A 23,915-nucleotide genomic window follows, 5' to 3' on the forward strand; every position below is an offset into this window, starting at 1 on the left:
AGCATTTGATCAACTCATTTAACTAAAATACATCATATTTTCGTTGGCTCTAAAAGTCTAGATCAGCTCTTAACCCCCAGATCGGCTCTAAAAGCCCAGATCAGCTCTAAAAGTCTAAATCAGCTCTTAAACCCCAGATCGGCTCTAAAAGTCCAGATCAGCTCTTAAACCCCAGATCGGCTCTAAAAGCCCAGATCAGCTCTAAAAGTCTAGATCAGCTCTTAAACCCCAGATCAGCTCTAAAAGTCCAGATCAGCTCTTAAACCCCAGATCGGCTCTAAAAGCCCAGATCAGCTCTAAAAGTCTAGATCAGCTCTTAAACCCCAGATCGGCTCTAAAAGTCCAGATCAGCTCTTAAACCCCAGATCGGCTCTAAAAGCCCAGATCAGCTCTAAAAGTCTAGATCAGCTCTTAAACCCCAGATCAGCTCTAAAAGTCCAGATCAGCTCTTAAACCCCAGATCGGCTCTAAAAGCCCAGATCAGCTCTAAAAGTCTAGATCAGCTCTTAAACCCCAGATCGGCTCTAAAAGTCCAGATCAGCTCTTAAACCCCAGATCAGCTCTAAAAGTCCAGATCAGCTCTCAAACCCCAGATCGGCTCTAAAAGCCCAGATCAGCTCTAAAAGTCCAGATCAGCTCTAAAACCCCAGATCGGCTCTAAAAGCCCAGATCAGCTCTAAAAGTCTAGATCAGCTCTTAAACCCCAGATCGGCTCTAAAAGCCCAGATCAGCTCTAAAAGTCTAGATCAGCTCTTAAACCACAGATCGGCTCTAAAAGCCCAGATCGGCTCTTAAACCACAGATCGGCTCTAAAAGCCCAGATCAGCTCTTAAACCCCAGATCGAATCTCAAAGCCCAGATCAGCTCTTAAACCCCAGATCGGCTCTAAAACCTCAGATCGGCTCTAAAAGTCCAGATAAGCTCTTAAACCCCAGGTCGGCTCTAAAAGCCCAGATCAGCTCTAAAAGCCCAGATCAGCTCTTAAACCCCAGATCGGTCCTAAAAGCCCTGATCAGCTCTTACCCCCCAGATCGGCTCTAAAAGCCCAGATCAGCTCTTAAACCCCAGATCAGTTCTAAAACCCAAGATCGGCTCTGAAACCGCAGACGGCTCTAAAAGCCCAGATCAGCTCTTTAACCCCAGATCAGTTCTAAAACCCAAGATCGGCTCTGAAACCCCAGATCGGCTCTAAAACCCCAGAACGGTTCTAAAAGCTCAGATTAGCTCTTAAAACCCCAGGTCAGCTCTTAAACCCCAGATCAGCTCTTAAACCCCAGATCGGCTCTTAAACCCCAGATCAGCTCTAAAACCCCAGATCAGCTCTAAAACCCCAGATCAGCTCTAAAAGCCCAGATCAGCTCTTAAACCCCAGATCGGCTCTTAAACCCCAGATCAGCTCTTAAACCCCAGATCAGCTCTTAAACCCCAGATCAGCTCTAAAAGCCCAGATCCGCTCTTAAACTCCAGATCGGCTCTAAAACCCCAGATCAGCTCTTAAACCCCAGATCGGCTCTTAAACCCCAGATCGGCTCTTAAACCCCAGATCAGCTCTTAAACCCCAGATCAGCTCTTAAACTCCAGATCGGCTCTAAAACCCCAGATAGGCTCTAAAACCCCAGATCAGCTCTTAAACCCCAGATCAGCTCTTAAACCCCAGATCGGCTCTTAAACCCCAGATCAGCTCTTAAACCCCAGATCAGCTCTTAAACCCCAGATCAGCTCTTAAACCCCAGATCAGCTCTTAAACCCCAGATCAGCTCTAAAAGCCCAGATCCGCTCTTAAACTCCAGATCGGCTCTAAAACCCCAGATCAGCTCTTAAACCCCAGATCGGCTCTTAAACCCCAGATCGGCTCTTAAACCCCAGATCAGCTCTTAAACCCCAGATCAGCTCTTAAACTCCAGATCGGCTCTAAAACCCCAGATCAGCTCTTAAACCCCAGATCAGCTCTTAAACCCCAGATCAGCTCTTAAACCCCAGATCAGCTCTTAAACCCCAGATCGGCTCTTAAACCCCAGATCAGCTCTTAAACCCCAGATCAGCTCTTAAACCCCAGATCAGCTCTTAAACCCCAGATCAGCTCTTAAACCCCAGATCGGCTCTTAAACCCCAGATCAGCTCTTAAACCCCAGATCAGCTCTTAAACCCCAGATCAGCTCTTAAAGCCATCGGTTATAAACACAATGAGTTTCTCTTCTCCCCAACAAGAAATGCTAAAGAAAGAACATTTTTTTGTTCAGTTTCCAAGTATACTGTTGCAAATAATCAGTCGATGAACGACACAGGAAACCTTTGACATTAGTCACAGATTAAAGTAAAATATATTTTTAAAAATCTTTACATATTGGAAATCAATAATAATATTGGATATAATTGTAACACTTGGAAGACTAAATGGGCGGTTTGTAAATGTTATTTTAATTGAAAGCTGGTTTTAGCCCTGGTTTTGACAGAACATATTGGTGCTTAAATCTTCAATAATTTGTGCAGATTCTGTCATGCCTTCTCATTCGTGAATAAAACCCCTGAATCAGATACGGTTTATTTAGTGAATGCCACTGTTACCATGATATCTGGACATGTGGCAAAAAGTGACTTCATTTTAGTGTCCTTGTTACATTTAGTCACTATAGTAATAATTATAAATTATGCATGATTTTATGCAACTAAACCAAAACTCTATTCCTAACCCTACAGTACGGACATGTTGTTCATTAATATTACTTAGTACTTAAATACAAAATTACACTATAAGAACATTAAAATAAAGTGTAAGCCAAAACTTTTGCTAGATTAAAGAGCCAACACATCTTACCCGACTCTGCTCCAACCATATCTATCAAATAACACATTTGTGACTGTATATTAAATCAAAAACAGCAGTCTATTATTATATTTCATTACCATTATCAAACAGACACAGTTCTCACATTCAGCTAATTATAATTGCATACAAAAAGTCTACTTTATCATGATATGGATGTGAGGGAAGAACACAGGAGATATAGAGACAAAGAAACATTTATTGAACAGATCACAAACAGTAAGACGATCGATCTGTCCAAATATGAGAATCATTAAGAGGCATTGAAGGGAATGTGAAGGCAAAGTTAGCAGAGACGTCAACATTACTTCATTACTGAAGACTGATGCTTCATGTTCAGCATCCCAACGCAAGAGAATGTTCTGTGCAACAACAGCTTTGGCTCAAACTGCAAACAACACCTTGAGAAAGTGTGTGAGAGAGATCAGCGGGGAGAGACACACACACACACACACACATACACACACCTTGTAACAGCAGCTCCGTTCCATCCGTCCCCTTGTACTGTACTCACTCACACACTCGCTCACTCGCTCACACACTCACTCGCTCACTCACTCGCTCACACACTCGCTCGCTCACACACACACTCACTCGCTCGCTCGCAAGATCTGCTGAAGTTTTGGGTATCTGAAAAAATCTTCTTTCATTTTTCATGAATGCAATAAAGTTTGTGAGTAAATGTTGGTAATCTGTTCTGAGAACAGCTGACATAAAGCCTTCTCTATCTATGAAACACAAATGGAAACTGCTTGCTATAAATGTAGAATAGCACCTTACAGGAGGAAAGCCACGGTTGCTCCTCTAATCTCGCTGTGTAACTTCATGTGTTCAGTGCATATCTCGACTGAGAAATAAACTCTTACCATCGCCACTAGATTATTCACAAGTTTAAAACCTTCTACATTCAGTCCGATGAGCTCAGAAGCAGCACTGATGTGTGGCCATTATTTCTGAAAATGCCAATTAATCTCATGTAAGACAATCCTCTGTAGATAAAGTCTTGATACAACAATAACTGCACTTTCTCATTAAAAAAACAAAACAAGCAAAAGTGTGTCCATTCAGATATCAAACGTTTTCACATGTTTCGACCGTTTGAGGGTTTACAGTGACTGTAGATCATGGATCATAACACACATTACAATAATGATTATTAATAAGCAGAAAGGACTACCGTCACTTAACTTTAAAACAGTGTTTGTTTCGGTCCATGTGCGTCTGTAAATCATACGTGGAGCTCAGTTGCTCGTCTCGAAGCGGTCACAGTCAAATCTTTCAATTTGATGAACAATTAGGGAAATTATGAAACTAAAGCAATGGGATAATGCAAATAATTCCATGAAAATCTGTGAGGAAATTTTAGGCCATGGTTTCCTCTTCTGAGGCGTTCGCTCTCTCTCCGCTTGTTTCTCCACCTTTGTTAATCAACCTTTTTTTCACTTGGGTTCTTGTGTTGAACCGGTTCTCCGTGGTCTTCTGCGTCATGTGTTCCCTCAGTGAGTCTCAGCTCCTCTTCCTCCTCCTCTTCATCAGTGAGGGCTTCTCTCTTCATCATGTCCTCGGACCCGTCGTCAGACTCGGCTGTACAGATACCGTAACACATCAGGCTGATGACTCCCAGAGGAAGACCGAAGAGAAAGCAGCCGAGCAGCGGAGAACTGCGGAACACAGACTGAGCAGAGAGGGAGACTTTTAATGCTCCATTTATAAAAACATTAACTTTTCAAATTAACAATGTTTCCAGGAGAAAAGAAATTAATAAAAAATTCAATAATTCCATAACACAGTTACACTTAAATAAACATTTCCAAACAGCCATCAATAAACATGCTCCACTTGAGTTGTTAAAATGTAACCATTTTTTCACCTCTAGAGAGAACCAAACTCGACAAAACCTACATTAAATTGAATAAAAATGTCTCTGTTACTTACGTAACCTCGTTCCCTGAGATAACTGGAACAAGTATTGTGCCACTGCACAGCCATTACAGAGGGAACTGCGCGAACCAATGGCGAGGCAGCGTGTTTGCACGAACCAATCGTGGCGGATCCAGCGAGTGGAGTGAACGCAGAGCCTGTAAAGCAGCTCATTTCGCCCGTCGTGAAGCCCCATAGCACAGTAGTCAACACAATAGTCGTTCCCGTTATCTCAGGGAACCGAGGTTACGAAAGAAACCGAGACATGAGGATCTGAGCCTGCAGCGCAAGGACCTCCAGATTGTAAAATCTGGTGAAGGTGGCGGCGAGGACCAGCCGCCGCACAGATGTCACCAATAGACACGCCACTGGACCACGCCTCAGGTGGAGTGAGCTCTGACGCCGATGGGGCATTGAAGGCCTACCGAAGCGTAAGCTAACGTGATAGTCCACTATCCTATGGGTTAGTCTCTGCTTCATGACCGGAAGGCCTTTGGTCCGGCCACCAAAGCATAGGAAGAGCTATATACTCTTCAGGCCCAAACAGGGCAGAGTAAGTGAGGCTGAGGCTCGTCTTCTGAATCGGGAAGAGCAGACAGTGTAATCACTTGTGCACTGTACTGAGTAGAGACATCTTTGGGCACGTAGCCATGCCTTGGCTTGAGGACAACCTCATAGTCGTTAGGACCAAACTCAAGGGAGCACTTACAGGTCACCCACTCGACCCATGATAATGCTAGCAGTAATGCGGTCTTAAGCGGAAGTGGCCGGAGCTCGGCCGACTGTAGCGGCTCGAGCCCTGAGGACTGTGGATAGGACCCATGGGGTGCGGTAAGAGTGCAGCTCTTGTAGGAGGGAGAGTATCAGAGATACTTCGCATGATAAAGGGGCCTGGTTCTGGACTGAACACCAGTCAGAGAAGACGGACCACTTAAGAGCGTAGAGACGTCTCGTGGACTGAGCTCTAGTCTCTGAGAGAGTACTCAGGACTCTCGCTGGGAGGGTCATAAGTTCTCGTTGAGGGGCCATGTGTAGAAGGCCCACATCTTGGGTCGGGATGCCAGATTGTCCCATTCGCCTGGGAAAGGTCTTTCCTCAGGGAATTGGCCCCAGGGCTGCAATCTCCTGAATCAACTCGAGGAACCATGGTTGGGTCCGCCAGAGAAGGGTCACCAGAAGGACAGCACGCCTGTCTTCCCTGATCCGTCTGATGACCTGAGGGAGGAGCGTGACCGGGGGAAGGCTGGGCCAGCGCATCCATGTTCTTTGAGAAGAATATTGGGCAGTGAGAGTTGTCTCCAGAGATGAATAGGTCGCCCTCTGCCTTGCCGAAGCTGCTGCAGATTGTATGAACCATCTGGGGATGGAGGGACCATTCCCCTGGGAACATGTTGTCCCGGGACAGCATGTCTGCTCCCTGGCTCAGTCTACCCATTGTGCCCATAATAGAAGGCGCCGGTCAAGTTTGTACAGACTCGACCTGAGTACACTATGATGGTTTATGTAGGACACTACCGCCATGTTGTCTGATCGAACTAAGACGTGGTATCCTATTAGGTCTGGTTTTGAGGCCCAGATAAACCGCCATTATTATAACCGCCAACGCGAATCTCAAAGCGGTCTGTGACGGGGGGCTATTTGGATATGAAAGTATGCATTTTTCGGATCCACTGAGAAAAAACAAAAACAACCCCCTGGGTGTACTTGAGAGAGGATTTGTTCTATGTTAGCATCTTGAGCAACGTCTCATGAGGGCGCGGTTCAGATGTCTGAGGTCTGGGATGGAACTGAGGCCGCCATTCTTCTTGGGGACGAGGAAGAAGAGGCTGAAGCCTGACTCGCTGTGGGGAGGAGGAATGGTCTCTACAGCTCCTTTCGCCAGGAAAATCATTACCTCGGCGCAGAGGACGTGTGCTACATTGCTCCTGATCGAAGTGTGGACTATGCACGCTGAAGCAGGGTGGTCTGTGAGCGAACTGAAGCGAGTAACCTTGTATCACCGTATTTAGTACCCACTCTGACAGGCCGGGGATGGTTTTCTAGGCCTTGGTCGGGGTGTAGAAGGCCTGAATCAGTTCAGACAGCAACTGTAACTGCGTAACAACTGTAGAGCTCAGACTCAGCGTTAGTTCTAGTGAAAAGTTAAACACCAATCACGATAATTGTTTAATTAAAGCCAGGTACAAGATTTCAATCAGTACCATCATCTCCTTCAACTGTCATTCAGCGTAAAGAATATAAATCTAATTTTAATTAACAGTTCAAAAAAACTTCTCCATGAATTAAGTTAGTTTCTTAACCTCGACTCACCATTATTGTGGATCGGGCATCAAATGCCACACGCTTGATCCGCTGGAATATTCCATCTCCTCCATAAGCCTGTTGGGAACATGATGCAGCAGGTTAATCATTTGGAATTGGATGAATTTAACTTGTCTCATTTAATTAACACTTTGCAACAGGGTCATTCCGCGTGAACCCAACCAGAGGTAACCCTAACCCATAAATAGTGAGGAAAGCCAAAATATTAAATGTCACAGAGGGATATTTACTAAGAAATCCTAAGAGGGAGAGAGAGAGAGAGAGAGAGAGGGGGGGAGAGGATGTCCGTTAATGACACCTCCAATTCGCGAACTAATGACTCATTTGAACTGATTCACTTTAATGAATGGTTAAAACAACTGATCTGTCCAACACTGAACTCACGAGACATAACAAATCGGTAACACTTTACAATAAGGTTCCATTTATTAAACTCTAGTTAACTACATTAGTTAACTATAATAATGTAGTTATGCAGATTTACCCCATTACAAAATCACCCCAGTCATTCAGATGATTCATTCTTTCCAAAGAGTGCTATTCAAGTGATCTGGTGAAATTGTTTTCATATCGCGATATATATTGCAGAAAAATAAAATATCGCAATGTAATTTTTTCCCAATATCGTGCAGCCCTAAAAGATTGCTAAAGTAAATAGATTTCACTAATAGATCTACCAATCTGTGTGAAAATAAAATCATGATGCTGCCATCTTTCTAAAGTTATTTTTACACCTCTGTAATTTGGCTCCAAATCGCAGGTGATTTTGACCCCCTCAACATAATAGTTGACTACTCAGAAAATACACATCTGTGACATTTAATATTTTGGCTTTCAACACTATTTATGCTAGTCTTTCAACAGAAAATAAACAAAATAAAAAATTGGAGTTTGTTACCATTATTAACTGTTGGTTAAACTAATAATGAAAACTACTTCTAAAGCATGATTTGATCTGAGTTGAGTTGATGTTAGCTACGAGCGAGAGACAGAGTGAGAATGAGCTGTTCACCGGAGCGCTGCCGTCCAGAACACTGGTGAAGAACATCAGCATCTGCTCCAGACTCTCCACCGGCTCCTCCGGCACGAAGTACTGCTCGTTCGAGGTGTTGAGGATGAGGAGGCTGGGCACCGGCACCTCACTGCAGACACACGAGATGAAGAGATTACAGTATATACACCTCACTGCAGACACACGAGATTACAGTATATACACCTCACTGCAGGCACACAGTATATATGGTTTATAATCACATACAAAATGTTATCTGTCACATAACCATCTTCTCCTCACACTTGTGCACCTTCAGTAAATCAGGAAGCTGAGTGAATCTGTGCAGTCATCTGATCCAGACACTCACCTCATGATTAGGCTGTTGATGTAGTCGTTACCGTCCATGTGGCCAAACTGGAAATCCCTGGAACGCAGAAAAAAACAGCATGAGAATATAATATGGTGAAACTCTGAAAATGTGCAGAATTTGTGCTGCACATGTGGAAAATCATGTGTTTTTCTGTCAGGGGTTGTTTTCTCTTTAGATTGGACCGAGGCCCTGGACCGAGGATCTGAACCTAGGCCCTGAACCGAAGCCCTGAACCGAAGCCCTAAACCGAGGATCTGAACCGAAGCCCTGGACCGAGGATCTGAACCGCGGCCCTGAACCGAAGCCCTGAACCGAATCCCTGGACCGAGGATCTGAACCGAGGCCCTGAACCAAGGATCTGAACCTAGGCCCTGAACCGGAGCCCTGAACCGAAGCCCTAAACCGAGGATCTGAACCGAAGCCCTGGACCGAGGATCTGAACCGCGGCCCTGAACCGAAGCCCTGAACCGAATCCCTGGACCGAGTACTGAACCGAGGCCCTGGACCGAGGATCTGAACCGAGGCCCTGGACCGAGGATCTGAACCGAGGCCCTGGACCGAAGCCCTGAACCGAAGCCCTGGACCGAGGCCCTGAACCGAAGCCCTGAACCGAGGATCTGAACCGAGGCCCTGAACCGAGGCCCTGAACCGAGGCCCTGAACCGAGGCCCTGAACCGAGGCCCTGGACCGAGGCCCTGGACCGAGGCCCTTAACCGAGGCCCTTAACCGAGGCCTTGAACCGAGGATCTGAACCGAGGCCCTGGAACGAGGCCCTGGACCGAGGCCCTGGACCGAGGATCTGAACCGAGGCCCTGGACCGAGGATCTGAACTGAAGCCCTGAACCGAATCCCTGGACCGAGTACTGAACCGAGGCCCTGGACCTAGGATCTGAACCGAGGCCCTGGACCGAGGATCTGAACCGAGGCCCTGGACCGAAGCCCTGAACCGAGGCCCTGGACCGAGGCCTTGAACCGAGGATCTGAACCGAGGCCCTGAACCGAGGCCCTGAACCGAAGCCCTGAACCGAGGATCTGAACCGAGGCCCTGGACCGAGGATCTGAACCGAGGCCCTGGACCGAAGCCCTGAACTGAAGCCCTGAACTGAAGCCCTGGACCGAGGCCCTGAACCGAGGATCTGAACCGAGGCCCTCAACCGAGGATCTGAACCGAGGCCCTCAACCGAGGATCTGAACCGAGGCCCTGAACCGAGGATCTGAACCGAGGATCTGAACCGAGGCCCTCGACCGAGGCCCTGGACCGAGGATCTGAACCGAGGCTCTGAACCGAGGATCTGAACCGAGGCCTTGAACCGAGGATCTGAACCGAGGCCCTGAACCGAGGATCTGAACCGAGGCCCTGAACCGAAGCCCTGAACCGAAGCCCTGGACCGAGGATCTGAACTGAAGCCCTGAACCGAAGCCCTGAACCGAGGATCTGAACCGAGGATCTGAACCGAAGCCCTGAACCGAAGCCCTGAACCGAAGCCCTGAACCGAAGCCCTGAACCGAAGCCCTGATCCGAGGCCCTAAACCGAGGCCCTAAACCGAGGCCCTAAACCGAGGCCCTAAACCGAGGATCTGAACCGAAGCCCTGAACCGAAGCCCTGAACCGAGGCACTGGACCGAGGATCTGAACCGAGGCCCTGGAGCGAGGATCTGAACCGAGGCCCTGGACCGAGGATCTGAACCGAGGCCCTGAACCGAAGCCCTGAACAAAAGCCCTGGACCGAGGCCCTGGACCGAAGATCTGAACCGAGGCCCTAAACTGAGGATCTGAACCAAAGCCCTTGACCGAAGCCCTGGACCGAGGATCTGAACCAAGGCCCTGGACCGAGGACCTGAACCGAGGCCCTGATCCGAGGATCTGAACCGAGGATCTGAACCAAGGCCCTGGACCGAAGCCCTGAACCGAAGATCTGGACCGAGGCCCTGCAGCTGAACTCGAGGGCTGGTGTTGGTCAAACGGAGAGTTTCTGAGTCTCTCACCTGTTGAACTGATCCCTGTGCTCCGCAGCCACTCTCTGGATCAGACCTTTTAACCTGAAATACAGGGAACCAATTCTATAGTCAATTCTTCAAGCACTAAAGAAAAGGCCAGACATCGCTTCACACCGGACCCATCTGTACCTGATGCTTTTCTCTGTCGGATCCTTCTCGTCAGTAACGGCAATCGCCACCAATTTACCTGTCGCACAGAACAGAAAGAAAGGAAAACAATAGATATTTTCTTGACCAAAACAAAAACGGCTCTTGTTGACCAACTTTCACTAATTTACATTCATCAAGGAGATAAAGAAACACACTCCAAGCTGTTATATGCATGTGATGTGATCAGTACTAAAGACTATAACAGAAACCAATTCATAACAACAATCATTTCCAAAGTATGTTTACACATAAGGTTACTCTAAAAGCGAGCTTTCTATCCAACATATGCTCTTCCAACCCTAATGCTTTTGAACACGAGTTAAAGCTCATGTCACTCACCGGTTTCTCCCAGCTCGTACAGCGTGAAGCCATCGATCGGCAGATAACTCTGGAAACGCTCACGATTTACCCAGGATGACAAGCTGCCATCTTCATACTCTGAAACACAACATAAATCTGCTGTTATTACACTGAAACGAAGAATCGGTGAAAACAGCTCTGCCAAACGATGCTGACTTGCACAGGCTTAACAAAAAACGGCATTAAGTTTGAATTAAAGTCTCGCGCTTTGCTTCGAAACGGCACTATAGTCCCATTCACACCAAGAACATTAACTATAAAGATACATATATATAGCGCCCACACCAGCGGACAATATCGTTCTGTTTATTCAAAGCGTGTGCTCGTCTGCCTCTTTAAATGCTCTTTAATATAATTATGATGTGAAGTTTAAAAATATTGAGCTTCATTATGTAACTGTGGTGGGCTAGTAGAGCCCAGAAAGTATTACTGGGAAACGAACTAGTAGTAAATAAAGAGAGAAATCAGTCATCACACATTAAAGACTAAAGGTTAAAGGTTTACAGTTTTCTGCACTTACCATCATACGTGAAATAGTTTCCATCTTTGAAGACGACCACTGAAGGCAATTCAGGCAGAGTCACAGACTGCAGTAAAAGAAGATCTTTATAGAGTTTCATGTGACGAGTGTTTAAAAAACAGGCATGGATATATGAATTATGAAAGTACGAGCAGCAGTATCTGAAAATGATTCGCTTCACCTCTGTTAAGGCGTCTTCAGATGCAGAGAAGAAATATGTGTAGACAATGAGCTCAGCCGCCACCTCGATGTATTTCTCCTGAAATCACAACAGCAACACTAATGTGATTGATAGAAGAGTTAAAGGTGTGTGTGTGAGTGAGTGTGTGAGAGAGTGTAAAGTAAGATTCAGCACACTTATATTTGACTTGTATTCAGATTCCTACAGTTTATGTTGCCAAAAAATGCTTTATATATTTTTTGACCAGCTCAATTATAGCCACCTCAGCTCAAGCTCTTCCTCTTTACTACTAGTTACAGCACCAAAAAAATAATGAATGAACATCAGAAGGTATGTTGATCGGTATAGAACAACTTTGAGATGAACACTAATGTATTTTTTACTTTTCTAACAATGAATATTTGTCTCAGTGAAGTAATTGTCTTCACTCTTTAGCCTGTATAAACAGACTCCCTCTGTCAGTCGCTCTTCATTTCAATATTTCATGCTTTGTCCGTTTATTTTAGCAATTGTTACTGCTGCTGTTTTTATAAAAATAGGAAACGTGCTGTTTTATTGCGGTGTCTTGGCTCTGGTTCAGAGTAGATATGAAGATCAGCTCACTTTAAGAGGAGATTCCCCTCCGACATACACGAACAGAACACTGTGCCTCTTCAAGACGTGCTCAAACATCTGTCGACTCGGGAGCGATCGCACTGCCGGTCTGAAACACACACACACACACACACACACACAGAGGAACGTTTACATGGGTAAAATGGAAAGTTTAAGTGAATGGAAACGGAAACAGGGAATAAAGCCATGGAAAAGAGTCTTCAGTCGTCGACCGCTTAAAATAAACCCTGTTTTGTCAATTAATCATACCATACTTGTATTGCCTTAGATATTGAAAAAGTTTCCGGGTGCAGTTTCAGAAGAAAGTCTTGATGGTTCTGTGGGTCGATGGTGTTGAAAATGAAATCAGTTTCTTTCTTATGATTTTAGTCTGGATCTGTTTAAACATAAGCTGCGTTTACATGGACCCTAACAATCAGATTGTAATCGGACTAGTAGCATAATCGGAAAAAAAGTCACATGTAACCACATCAATCGGAATGAATTGGCCAGATCGGATTACAATTTCATTCAGATTATAAGGGATGGTTTATTCCTTTTGTTATCCGATTGAGAGGACATATACACACTTGAACGGATTGAAAACCAAAACTGCGCAATGAGTAATGACATAGAAATATTACAATGGCGTATGACGCGTGGAACGAGCAGTTCTTTCTTTTGAATAAAGTGTCATAAATGAGTTTCCTGTCATTCTGAAATTCTCTTCACAGACTGAGTGGAAAGACGAGCAGGACAGTCCCGGTTTCAGGCTCATCCACAGACGCTGCTCCCACGAGTCAGTGGGCCGATGGTAACGCAAGCTTACGACTCTGTCTTCGAGCATGTCATTTGCATATGTAACTGGATTAGGTATTGATGCACAAACTATTAAAGATTCTCGTAATACTGAAATTTTGCATTGGTATTAACATACAATATACACAATCATTTAGATCATCAAAATACAAATTCGTAAACACCAAACCTGCTATAGGTGAAGATACATGCATTGTTGGTTTTATCATAAAGCATGAATAAAACGGTATACAAAAGAAGCTATACAAGACAGTAGTAATCATACACACAATGTATCCATTACCTGAGGATGTTTCAGGTTTAACTATGCCATGAGTGCTGCATAATGACGCAGTTCATAGTCAATAGCCAAACGTGTCTGTTTCGCTGATGTGCTATTTGTGCAATTATGTTTTTGCAGATGACATTTTTTATCAGGTCAGATATTCAGTTTTAATCACTCAAAATATTAAGATAACTGACTTAAATATGCAGTGTTTATTCCTGCTCTCTACCCACAATCACTTGTAAAAAGATAGTAGTATTCACACAAATCATTGTGTTAAATATGAAAATATGATAATCTTGCTGCAAAAACAACATTCTACAGGAAATAATGCAAATATGATTTATAACCATACAATGATTTATGTCCGATAGCTTTTAAAACTTTCAGAAGGCAAGAAAAAAAAAGTTAAAATTGAATGTAGCTAAAAGTTCAACAGTATCTGTATTAATTTCTCACCCAGCCACTCTGTTGGCGAACTCGATTATGTCGTCTTTGGTTCTCGGTCCTTTGTAATTGTATGCCAGCTCGCCCTTCAGCCTGAGAGAGAGAGAGGAGAGACAGACTTTACTGATTTCAGAAACAAATCTTTATTTAATCAGCAATCTAAGCAAATGTAATGGATAATCCATGACTAGCTGTGCATTGTTGACGGACGAACCACCAATGGATTCAGATCATGTAATTCACACCTACAGTGTGTGTAAAAGTCTACACACCCCTGTTAAAACTGCAGCTCTCTGAGATTGTCAGATCTTTTTACACTTTTAATGTAATATTGAAACCAACAAAATTCATGTAACAAACAAATAAAAATGTTAAGGAAGAAGAGAGATGATCTGTTTGGATAAGTATGCTCATCTTTCTAGTAACGCTGAAGAGCTTGATCAGCTTGCTCATGTGTCTCTGATGGGTTTAACCTTTAGCGGGACACGGGTTACGCAGGTTTGCACTGCACAGCATCAGGAAGATCAGGCCTTCCCTATAACTGAACATTCAACAACTTCTCTTCCAGGACCTCGTCATGTCTAGGCTGCAATGCTCTAACATGTGCAATTAAACCTCTACGTATCATCCAGAAATCAGCAGCACTACTGGTCTTCAACGAGTCCAAGAGAGCCACGTCACACCGCTGTGTGTGTGTGTGTGTGTGTGTGTGTGTGTGTGTGTGTGTGTGTGTGTGTGTTAGACGTATTAACCCTCCACTGTCATGTAGATGATGCAATGCATCCTAAGATATCGCTACAGCAACTGTTGTGCATTCAACACCCATAAAGGAATGTTTTCTATGGTTACAGAAGTACACAAGACTATTCCCGTAATCTCCAGAGAGCATGAAGTCCCGGACAACATCCCAGTCCTTCTCTCTGCTCACTGTCAGCGTCTCACACACTCAACAAGACAAGACACTCTGACAGATCTCAGCTTTATATGAATCCGAAATGTTTAGCTGCTAGATGGAGGTTTAAGATTGACAGATATAAAAAAGAAAACCCAGGGTGCCAACAAAAGCAATAATATAACAAATGAAATGAATAAATATAATGATAAAAATGTACTTGACAGTTTTCTTGGGGGAGAGATTTTGACCTTCATTAGGTAAATCATTATCCTCACGGTGAGTTTCATCAACACCTGCCTCCCCTGATCCCACAATCCCACAGGAATGAGCTTCACTTCGACTCATTACAGAGAAACACAGATACCAGCCTGACCATTTAATGGCAGTGAAAGTCACCAGCTTCAAGTTTTAGCAATAAACAATATTAATACAACTGATGTAATGGATGCTAATATGACTTCATCATCTGACAAACACTGATTTATATATAAACGATTAACCACAACATATTAAGGTGTAGACATTAGAGCCCGACCTATATGGATTTTTGGGGGTCGATACCGATAAAAAAAGCCTGATACCGATATATCGGCCGATATTATTTATGTGTACAGTAGCAATATTATTTATGTGTATTATAGTACAATACCAGTCAAAAGTTTGGACACACTTTCCTATTGGTGTGTACAAACTTTTGATGGGCACTGTATATAGAATACACAGTATTTAAACAGAATAAATATATAAACGTCTGCAATGATCACTCAAATGTGGTGATCAAACACTTGTGTGACAGATGTGTAATGGAGGCAGGGGGAATGATAGAATGAGAATGATATATTTGAGCTGTAACCAAACTAGTTTGCACTGCATTTTATATTATATTATATTCTATATACTGTTGCATAATCTTCACTAACGACTTTGACTTTTAATTTAGTCACGTTATATAAAACAACTTGTATCAATAAATATATCAAAAGTGTCGCTGACATTATCTTCTATTTTTAGTCATAATTCCTCTAATCTCTACCAGTGGAGGAATAACTGATTTTTTTACTAAAGTAAAATTTATAATATCATAGTGAAAACGTTTTTAATTACATAATGTACACTTTTATACTATTTTAAATAAGTAGTAAGCAAAATGTACCTACTAAACGTGAAACAAGGCTACACTTAAAGCAAAATGACCCTATATAAAGCGTTATAATTATATAAATGATTGGAATATTGCTTGATGTTGTAACGCAGCGTTATAGGCAGAATGAGCTTTAACACGGTGTCTACACCGGACGCGGCCGTTATTGCTCGCGTGAGTCGGAACAGCTGTTTACCCGAGACGCGGAAAAGCACCCGTTACAGAGCAGAATGGGCCATCCGTTTCCTGTCGGAGATTTGACGCTCGCGCCACGCACTTTAATCAATGTTTAATCAATCAATTGCCTGGATTTAATAAATAAGAAGTAATATAGCAGACAATATAATCAGGATTTCTCAGCTGCGCGCTAGCAATAGTCACAAGCTCACACAATACGTGACAGAGGCTGGTAGCAGAGAAATCAATTCTGTGAATTACACTGCGCAAATCACAAGTAATATTCTACTACCCACTGGATGAAGATGGGTTGGCTCTCAACAGAACATATAATATTCATTTTATTTTATTTTTCGTGTTCACATTTATGAGGAAAAAACGGACGTGACAAGCTCCGCAAGCGGGACTAAAGTGCTTTAAAACTTTCACATAGACCTCGAACAGAAAGCACAGAGCCTTTCATTAAAGTCAATTTCGTTTTGTATTAATTATATATCTTAATTTTAATCAATGTTTCATCAACCAAAAGCCTGGATTTAATAAATAAGAAGTAAATATAACAGACAATAGATAATCTCGAAACGGAGGCGCCGGCGAGTGAACAGCAACTCGTCTCATAAATGAACCGAAACTCAGCGTATAGACCTGAGAAATATATCTATTGAAATGTCTACTTTTAAACAGAACAAATCAAACAAAAGACAAACTGCTTATGTAATCCTTCTGAAATATACATTTCTCTCTGGCGCGTTCAAAGATCAAAGAAGAGATCTACTTATAGTCTGAACACACACCGTATACTGTATCAGTGTAGACAGCGTCAGTCATTATAATCTGAACACACACCGTATACTGTATCAGTGTAGACAGAGTCAGTCATTATAATCTGAACACACACCGTATACTGTATCAGTGTAGACAGAGTCAGTCATTATAATCTGAACACACACCGTATACTGTATCAGTGTAGACAGAGTCAGTCATTATAATCTGAACACACACCGTATACTGTATCAGTGTAGACAGCGTCAGTCATTATAATCTGAACACACACCGTATACTGTATCAGTGTAGACAGAGTCAGTCATTATAATCTGAACACACACCGTATACTGTATCAGTGTAGACAGCGTCAGTCATTATAATCTGAACACACACCGTATACTGTATCAGTGTAGACAGAGTCAGTCATTATAATCTGAACACACACCGTATACTGTATCAGTGTAGACAGAGTCAGTCATTATAATCTGAACACACACCGTATACTGTATCAGTGTAGACAGAGTCAGTCATTATAATCTGAACACACACCGTATACTGTATCAGTGTAGACAGAGTCAGTCATTATAACCTGAACACACACCGTATACTGTATCAGCGTAGACAGCGTCAGTCATTATAATCTGAACACACACCGTATACTGTATCAGTGTAGACAGAGTCAGTCATTATAATCTGAACACACACCGTATACTGTATCAGTGTAGACAGAGTCAGTCATTATAATCTGAACACACACCGTATACTGTATATGTGTAGACAGCGTCAGTCATTATAATCTGAACACACATCGTATACTGTATCAGTGTAGACAGAGTCAGTCATTATAATCTGAACACACACCGTATACTGTATCAGTGTAGACAGCGTCAGTCATTATAATCTGAACACACATCTGTATACTGTATCAGTGTAGACAGCGTCAGTCATTATAACCTGAACACACACCGTATACTGTATCAGTGTAGACAGAGTCAGTCATTATAATCTGAACACACACCGTATACTGTATCAGTGTAGACAGAGTCAGTCATTATAATCTGAACACACACCGTATACTGTATCAGTGTAGACAGAGTCAGTCATTATAACCTGAACACACACCGTATACTGTATCAGCGTAGACAGCGTCAGTCATTATAATCTGAACACACACCGTATACTGTATCAGTGTAGACAGAGTCAGTCATTATAATCTGAACACACATCGTATACTGTATCAGTGTAGACAGAGTCAGTCATTATAATCTGAACACACACCGTATACTGTATCAGTGTAGACAGCGTCAGTCATTATAATCTGAACACACACCGTATACTGTATCAGTGTAGACAGAGTCAGTCATTATAATCTGAACACACACCGTATACTGTATCAGTGTAGACAGCGTCAGTCATTATAATCTGAACACACACCGTATACTGTATCAGTGTAGACAGCGTCAGTCATTATAATCTGAACACACATCGTATACTGTATCAGTGTAGACAGAGTCAGTCATTATAATCTGAACACACACCGTATACTGTATCAGTGTAGACAGAGTCAGTCATTATAACCTGAACACACACCGTATACTGTATCAGTGTAGACAGAGTCAGTCATTATAATCTGAACACACACCGTATACTGTATCAGTGTAGACAGAGTCAGTCATTATAATCTGAACACACACCGTATACTGTATATGTGTAGACAGCGTCAGTCATTATAATCTGAACACACACCGTATACTGTATCAGTGTAGACAGCGTCAGTCATTATAATCTGAACACACACCGTATACTGTATATGTGTAGACAGCGTCAGTCATTATAATCTGAACACACATCGTATACTGTATCAGTGTAGACAGCGTCAGTCATTATAATCTGAACACACATCGTATACTGTATCAGTGTAGACAGAGTCAGTCATTATAATCTGAACACACACCGTATACTGTATCAGTGTAGACAGCGTCAGTCATTATAATCTGAACACACATCGTATACTGTATCAGTGTAGACAGAGTCAGTCATTATAATCTGAACACACACCGTATACTGTATCAGTGTAGACAGAGTCAGTCATTATAACCTGAACACACACCGTATACTGTATCAGTGTAGACAGAGTCAGTCATTATAATCTGAACACACACCGTATACTGTATCAGTGTAGACAGAGTCAGTCATTATAATCTGAACACACACCGTATACTGTATCAGTGTAGACAGAGTCAGTCATTATAATCTGAACACACACCGTATACTGTATATGTGTAGACAGCGTCAGTCATTATAATCTGAACACACACCGTATACTGTATCAGTGTAGACAGAGTCAGTCATTATAATCTGAACACACACCGTATACTGTATCAGTGTAGACAGAGTCAGTCATTATAATCTGAACACACACCGTATACTGTATCAGTGTAGACAGAGTCAGTCATTATAATCTGAACACACACCGTATACTGTATATGTGTAGACAGCGTCAGTCATTATAATCTGAACACACACCGTATACTGTATCAGTGTAGACAGCGTCAGTCATTATAACCTGAACACACACCGTATACTGTATCAGTGTAGACAGAGTCAGTCATTATAATCTGAACACACACCGTATACTGTATCAGTGTAGACAGAGTCAGTCATTATAATCTGAACACACACCGTATACTGTATATGTGTAGACAGCGTCAGTCATTATAATCTGAACACACACCGTATACTGTATCAGTGTAGACAGCGTCAGTCATTATAACCTGAACACACACCGTATACTGTATCAGTGTAGACAGAGTCAGTCATTATAATCTGAACACACACCGTATACTGTATCAGTGTAGACAGAGTCAGTCATTATAATCTGAACACACACCGTATACTGTATCAGTGTAGACAGCGTCAGTCATTATAATCTGAACACACATCTGTATACTGTATCAGTGTAGACAGAGTCAGTCATTATAATCTGAACACACACCGTATACTGTATCAGTGTAGACAGAGTCAGTCATTATAACCTGAACACACACCGTATACTGTATCAGCGTAGACAGAGTCAGTCATTATAATCTGAACACACACCGTATACTGTATCAGTGTAGACAGAGTCAGTCATTATAATCTGAACACACACCGTATACTGTATCAGTGTAGACAGAGTCAGTCATTATAATCTGAACACACACCGTATACTGTATCAGTGTAGACAGAGTCAGTCATTATAATCTGAACACACACCGTATACTGTATCAGTGTAGACAGCGTCAGTCATTATAATCTGAACACACATCTGTATACTGTATCAGTGTAGACAGCGTCAGTCATTATAACCTGAACACACACCGTATACTGTATCAGTGTAGACAGAGTCAGTCATTATAATCTGAACACACACCGTATACTGTATCAGTGTAGACAGAGTCAGTCATTATAATCTGAACACACACCGTATACTGTATCAGTGTAGACAGAGTCAGTCATTATAATCTGAACACACACCGTATACTGTATCAGTGTAGACAGAGTCAGTCATTATAATCTGAACACACACCGTATACTGTATCAGTGTAGACAGAGTCAGTCATTATAATCTGAACACACACCGTATACTGTATATGTGTAGACAGCGTCAGTCATTATAATCTGAACACACACCGTATACTGTATCAGTGTAGACAGAGTCAGTCATTATAATCTGAACACACACCGTATACTGTATCAGTGTAGACAGAGTCAGTCATTATAATCTGAACACACACCGTATACTGTATCAGTGTAGACAGAGTCAGTCATTATAATCTGAACACACACCGTATACTGTATATGTGTAGACAGCGTCAGTCATTATAATCTGAACACACACCGTATACTGTATCAGTGTAGACAGCGTCAGTCATTATAATCTGAACACACATATGTATACTGTATCAGTGTAGACAGCGTCAGTCATTATAACCTGAACACACACCGTATACTGTATCAGTGTAGACAGAGTCAGTCATTATAATCTGAACACACACCGTATACTGTATCAGTGTAGACAGAGTCAGTCATTATAATCTGAACACACACCGTATACTGTATCAGTGTAGACAGCGTCAGTCATTATAATCTGAACACACATCTGTATACTGTATCAGTGTAGACAGAGTCAGTCATTATAATCTGAACACACACCGTATACTGTATCAGTGTAGACAGAGTCAGTCATTATAACCTGAACACACACCGTATACTGTATCAGCGTAGACAGAGTCAGTCATTATAATCTGAACACACACCGTATACTGTATCAGCGTAGACAGAGTCAGTCATTATAATCTGAACACACACCGTATACTGTATATGTGTAGACAGAGTCAGTCATTATAATCTGAACACACACCGTATACTGTATCAGTGTAGACAGCGTCAGTCATTATAATCTGAACACACACCGTATACTGTATCAGTGTAGACAGCGTCAGTCATTATAATCTGAACACACACCGTATACTGTATCAGTGTAGACAGTCAGTCATTATAATCTGAACACACACCGTATACTGTATATGTGTAGACAGAGTCAGTCATTATAATCTGAACACACACCGTATACTGTATCAGTGTAGACAGAGTCAGTCATTATAATCTGAACACACACCGTATAATGTATCAGTGTAGACAGAGTCAGTCATTATAACCTGAACACACACCGTATACTGTATCAGTGTAGACAGCGTCAGTCATTATAATCTGAACACACACCGTATAATGTATCAGTGTAGACAGAGTCAGTCATTATAACCTGAACACACACCGTATACTGTATCAGTGTAGACAGCGTCAGTCATTATAACCTGAACACACACCGTATACTGTATCAGTGTAGACAGCGTCAGTCATTATAATCTGAACACACACCGTATACTGTATATGTGTAGACAGAGTCAGTCATTATAATCTGAACACACACCGTATACTGTATCAGTGTAGACAGCGTCAGTCATTATAATCTGAACACACACCGTATACTGTATCAGTGTAGACAGCGTCAGTCATTATAATCTGAACACACACCGTACACTGTATCAGTGTAGACAGTCAGTCATTATAATCTGAACACACACCGTATACTGTATATGTGTAGACAGAGTCAGTCATTATAATCTGAACACACACCGTATACTGTATCAGTGTAGACAGAGTCAGTCATTATAATCTGAACACACACCGTATACTGTATCAGTGTAGACAGAGTCAGTCATTATAATCTGAACACACACCGTATACTGTATATGTGTAGACAGAGTCAGTCATTATAATCTGAACACACACCGTATACTGTATATGTGTAGACAGAGTCAGTCATTATAATCTGAACACACATCGTATACTGTATCAGTGTAGACAGAGTCAGTCATTATAATCTGAACACACACCGTATACTGTATCAGTGTAGACAGCGTCAGTCATTATAATCTGAACACACACCGTATACTGTATCAGTGTAGACAGAGTCAGTCATTATAATCTGAATACACACCGTATACTGTATCAGTGTAGACAGAGTCAGTCATTATAATCTGAATACACACCGTATACTGTATCAGTGTAGACAGCGTCAGTCATTATAATCTGAACACACACCGTATACTGTATCAGTGTAGACAGCGTCAGTCATTATAATCTGAACACACACTGTATACTGTATCAGTGTAGACAGAGTCAGTCATTATAACCTGAACACACACCGTATACTGTATCAGTGTAGACAGCGTCAGTCATTATAATCTGAACACACACCGTATACTGTATATGTGTAGACAGAGTCAGTCATTATAATCTGAACACACACCGTATACTGTATCAGTGTAGACAGCGTCAGTCATTATAATCTGAACACACACCGTATACTGTATCAGTGTAGACAGAGTCAGTCATTATAATCTGAACACACACCGTATACTGTATCAGTGTAGACAGCGTCAGTCATTATAATCTGAACACACATATGTATACTGTATCAGTGTAGACAGAGTCAGTCATTATAATCTGAACACACACCGTATACTGTATCAGTGTAGACAGCGTCAGTCATTATAATCTGAACACACACTGTATACTGTATCAGTGTAGACAGCGTCAGTCATTATAACCTGAACACACACCGTATACTGTATCAGTGTAGACAGCGTCAGTCATTATAATCTGAACACACACCGTACACTGTATCAGTGTAGACAGTCAGTCATTATAATCTGAACACACACCGTATACTGTATATGTGTAGACAGAGTCAGTCATTATAATCTGAACACACACCGTATACTGTATCAGTGTAGACAGCGTCAGTCATTATAATCTGAACACACACCGTATACTGTATCAGTGTAGACAGCGTCAGTCATTATAATCTGAACACACACCGTATACTGTATCAGTGTAGACAGCGTCAGTCATTATAATCTGAACACACACCGTACACTGTATCAGTGTAGACAGTCAGTCATTATAATCTGAACACACACCGTATACTGTATATGTGTAGACAGAGTCAGTCATTATAATCTGAACACACACCGTATACTGTATCAGTGTAGACAGCGTCAGTCATTATAATCTGAACACACACCGTATACTGTATCAGTGTAGACAGAGTCAGTCATTATAATCTGAACACACACCGTATACTGTATCAGTGTAGACAGCGTCAGTCATTATAATCTGAACACACACCGTATACTGTATCAGTGTAGACAGAGTCAGTCATTATAATCTGAACACACACCGTATACTGTATCAGTGTAGACAGAGTCAGTCATTATAATCTGAACACACACCGTATACTGTATCAGTGTAGACAGCGTCAGTCATTATAATCTGAACACACACCGTATACTGTATCAGTGTAGACAGCGTCAGTCATTATAATCTGAACACACACCGTACACTGTATCAGTGTAGACAGAGTCAGTCATTATAATCTGAACACACACCGTATACTGTATCAGCGTAGACAGCGTCAGTCATTATAACCTGAACACACACCGTATACTGTATCAGTGTAGACAGAGTCAGTCATTATAATCTGAACACACACCGTATACTGTATCAGTGTAGACAGAGTCAGTCATTATAATCTGAACACACACCGTATACTGTATCAGTGTAGAC

The 23,915-nt window shown here is 42.3% G+C and overlaps 1 protein-coding gene across 2 annotated transcripts in view; it reads right to left on the minus strand.

Moving 5' to 3' along the window:
* Positions 1–3,005: 3,005 nt before the first annotated feature.
* tmx3b (thioredoxin related transmembrane protein 3b) overlaps positions 3,006–23,915 on the minus strand; it is a 26,776-nt gene continuing 5,866 nt past the window's right edge. The window contains exons 6-16 of one of the 2 annotated variants that reach the window (XM_077225028.1): positions 13,777–13,857; positions 12,243–12,342; positions 11,640–11,717; positions 11,459–11,525; positions 10,918–11,016; positions 10,558–10,615; positions 10,417–10,470; positions 8,428–8,484; positions 8,079–8,208; positions 7,055–7,123; positions 3,006–4,499 (exon numbers count right to left, since the gene is read on the minus strand). In XM_077225028.1, coding sequence (XP_077081143.1) covers positions 4,248–4,499; positions 7,055–7,123; positions 8,079–8,208; positions 8,428–8,484; positions 10,417–10,470; positions 10,558–10,615; positions 10,918–11,016; positions 11,459–11,525; positions 11,640–11,717; positions 12,243–12,342; positions 13,777–13,857 — 1,045 coding nt within the window. In that variant the 3' untranslated portion in view covers positions 3,006–4,247. The remainder of the gene's footprint in view (positions 4,500–7,054; positions 7,124–8,078; positions 8,209–8,427; positions 8,485–10,416; positions 10,471–10,557; positions 10,616–10,917; positions 11,017–11,458; positions 11,526–11,639; positions 11,718–12,242; positions 12,343–13,776; positions 13,858–23,915) is intronic. The other variant, XM_077225027.1, reaches the window with a different exon arrangement.

Source organism: Siphateles boraxobius, unplaced genomic scaffold (genome assembly GCF_051911475.1).
Source record: "Siphateles boraxobius isolate OS27281-9 unplaced genomic scaffold, OSU_SipBor_1 97, whole genome shotgun sequence".
Classification (NCBI taxonomy): Eukaryota; Metazoa; Chordata; class Actinopteri; order Cypriniformes; family Leuciscidae; genus Siphateles; species Siphateles boraxobius.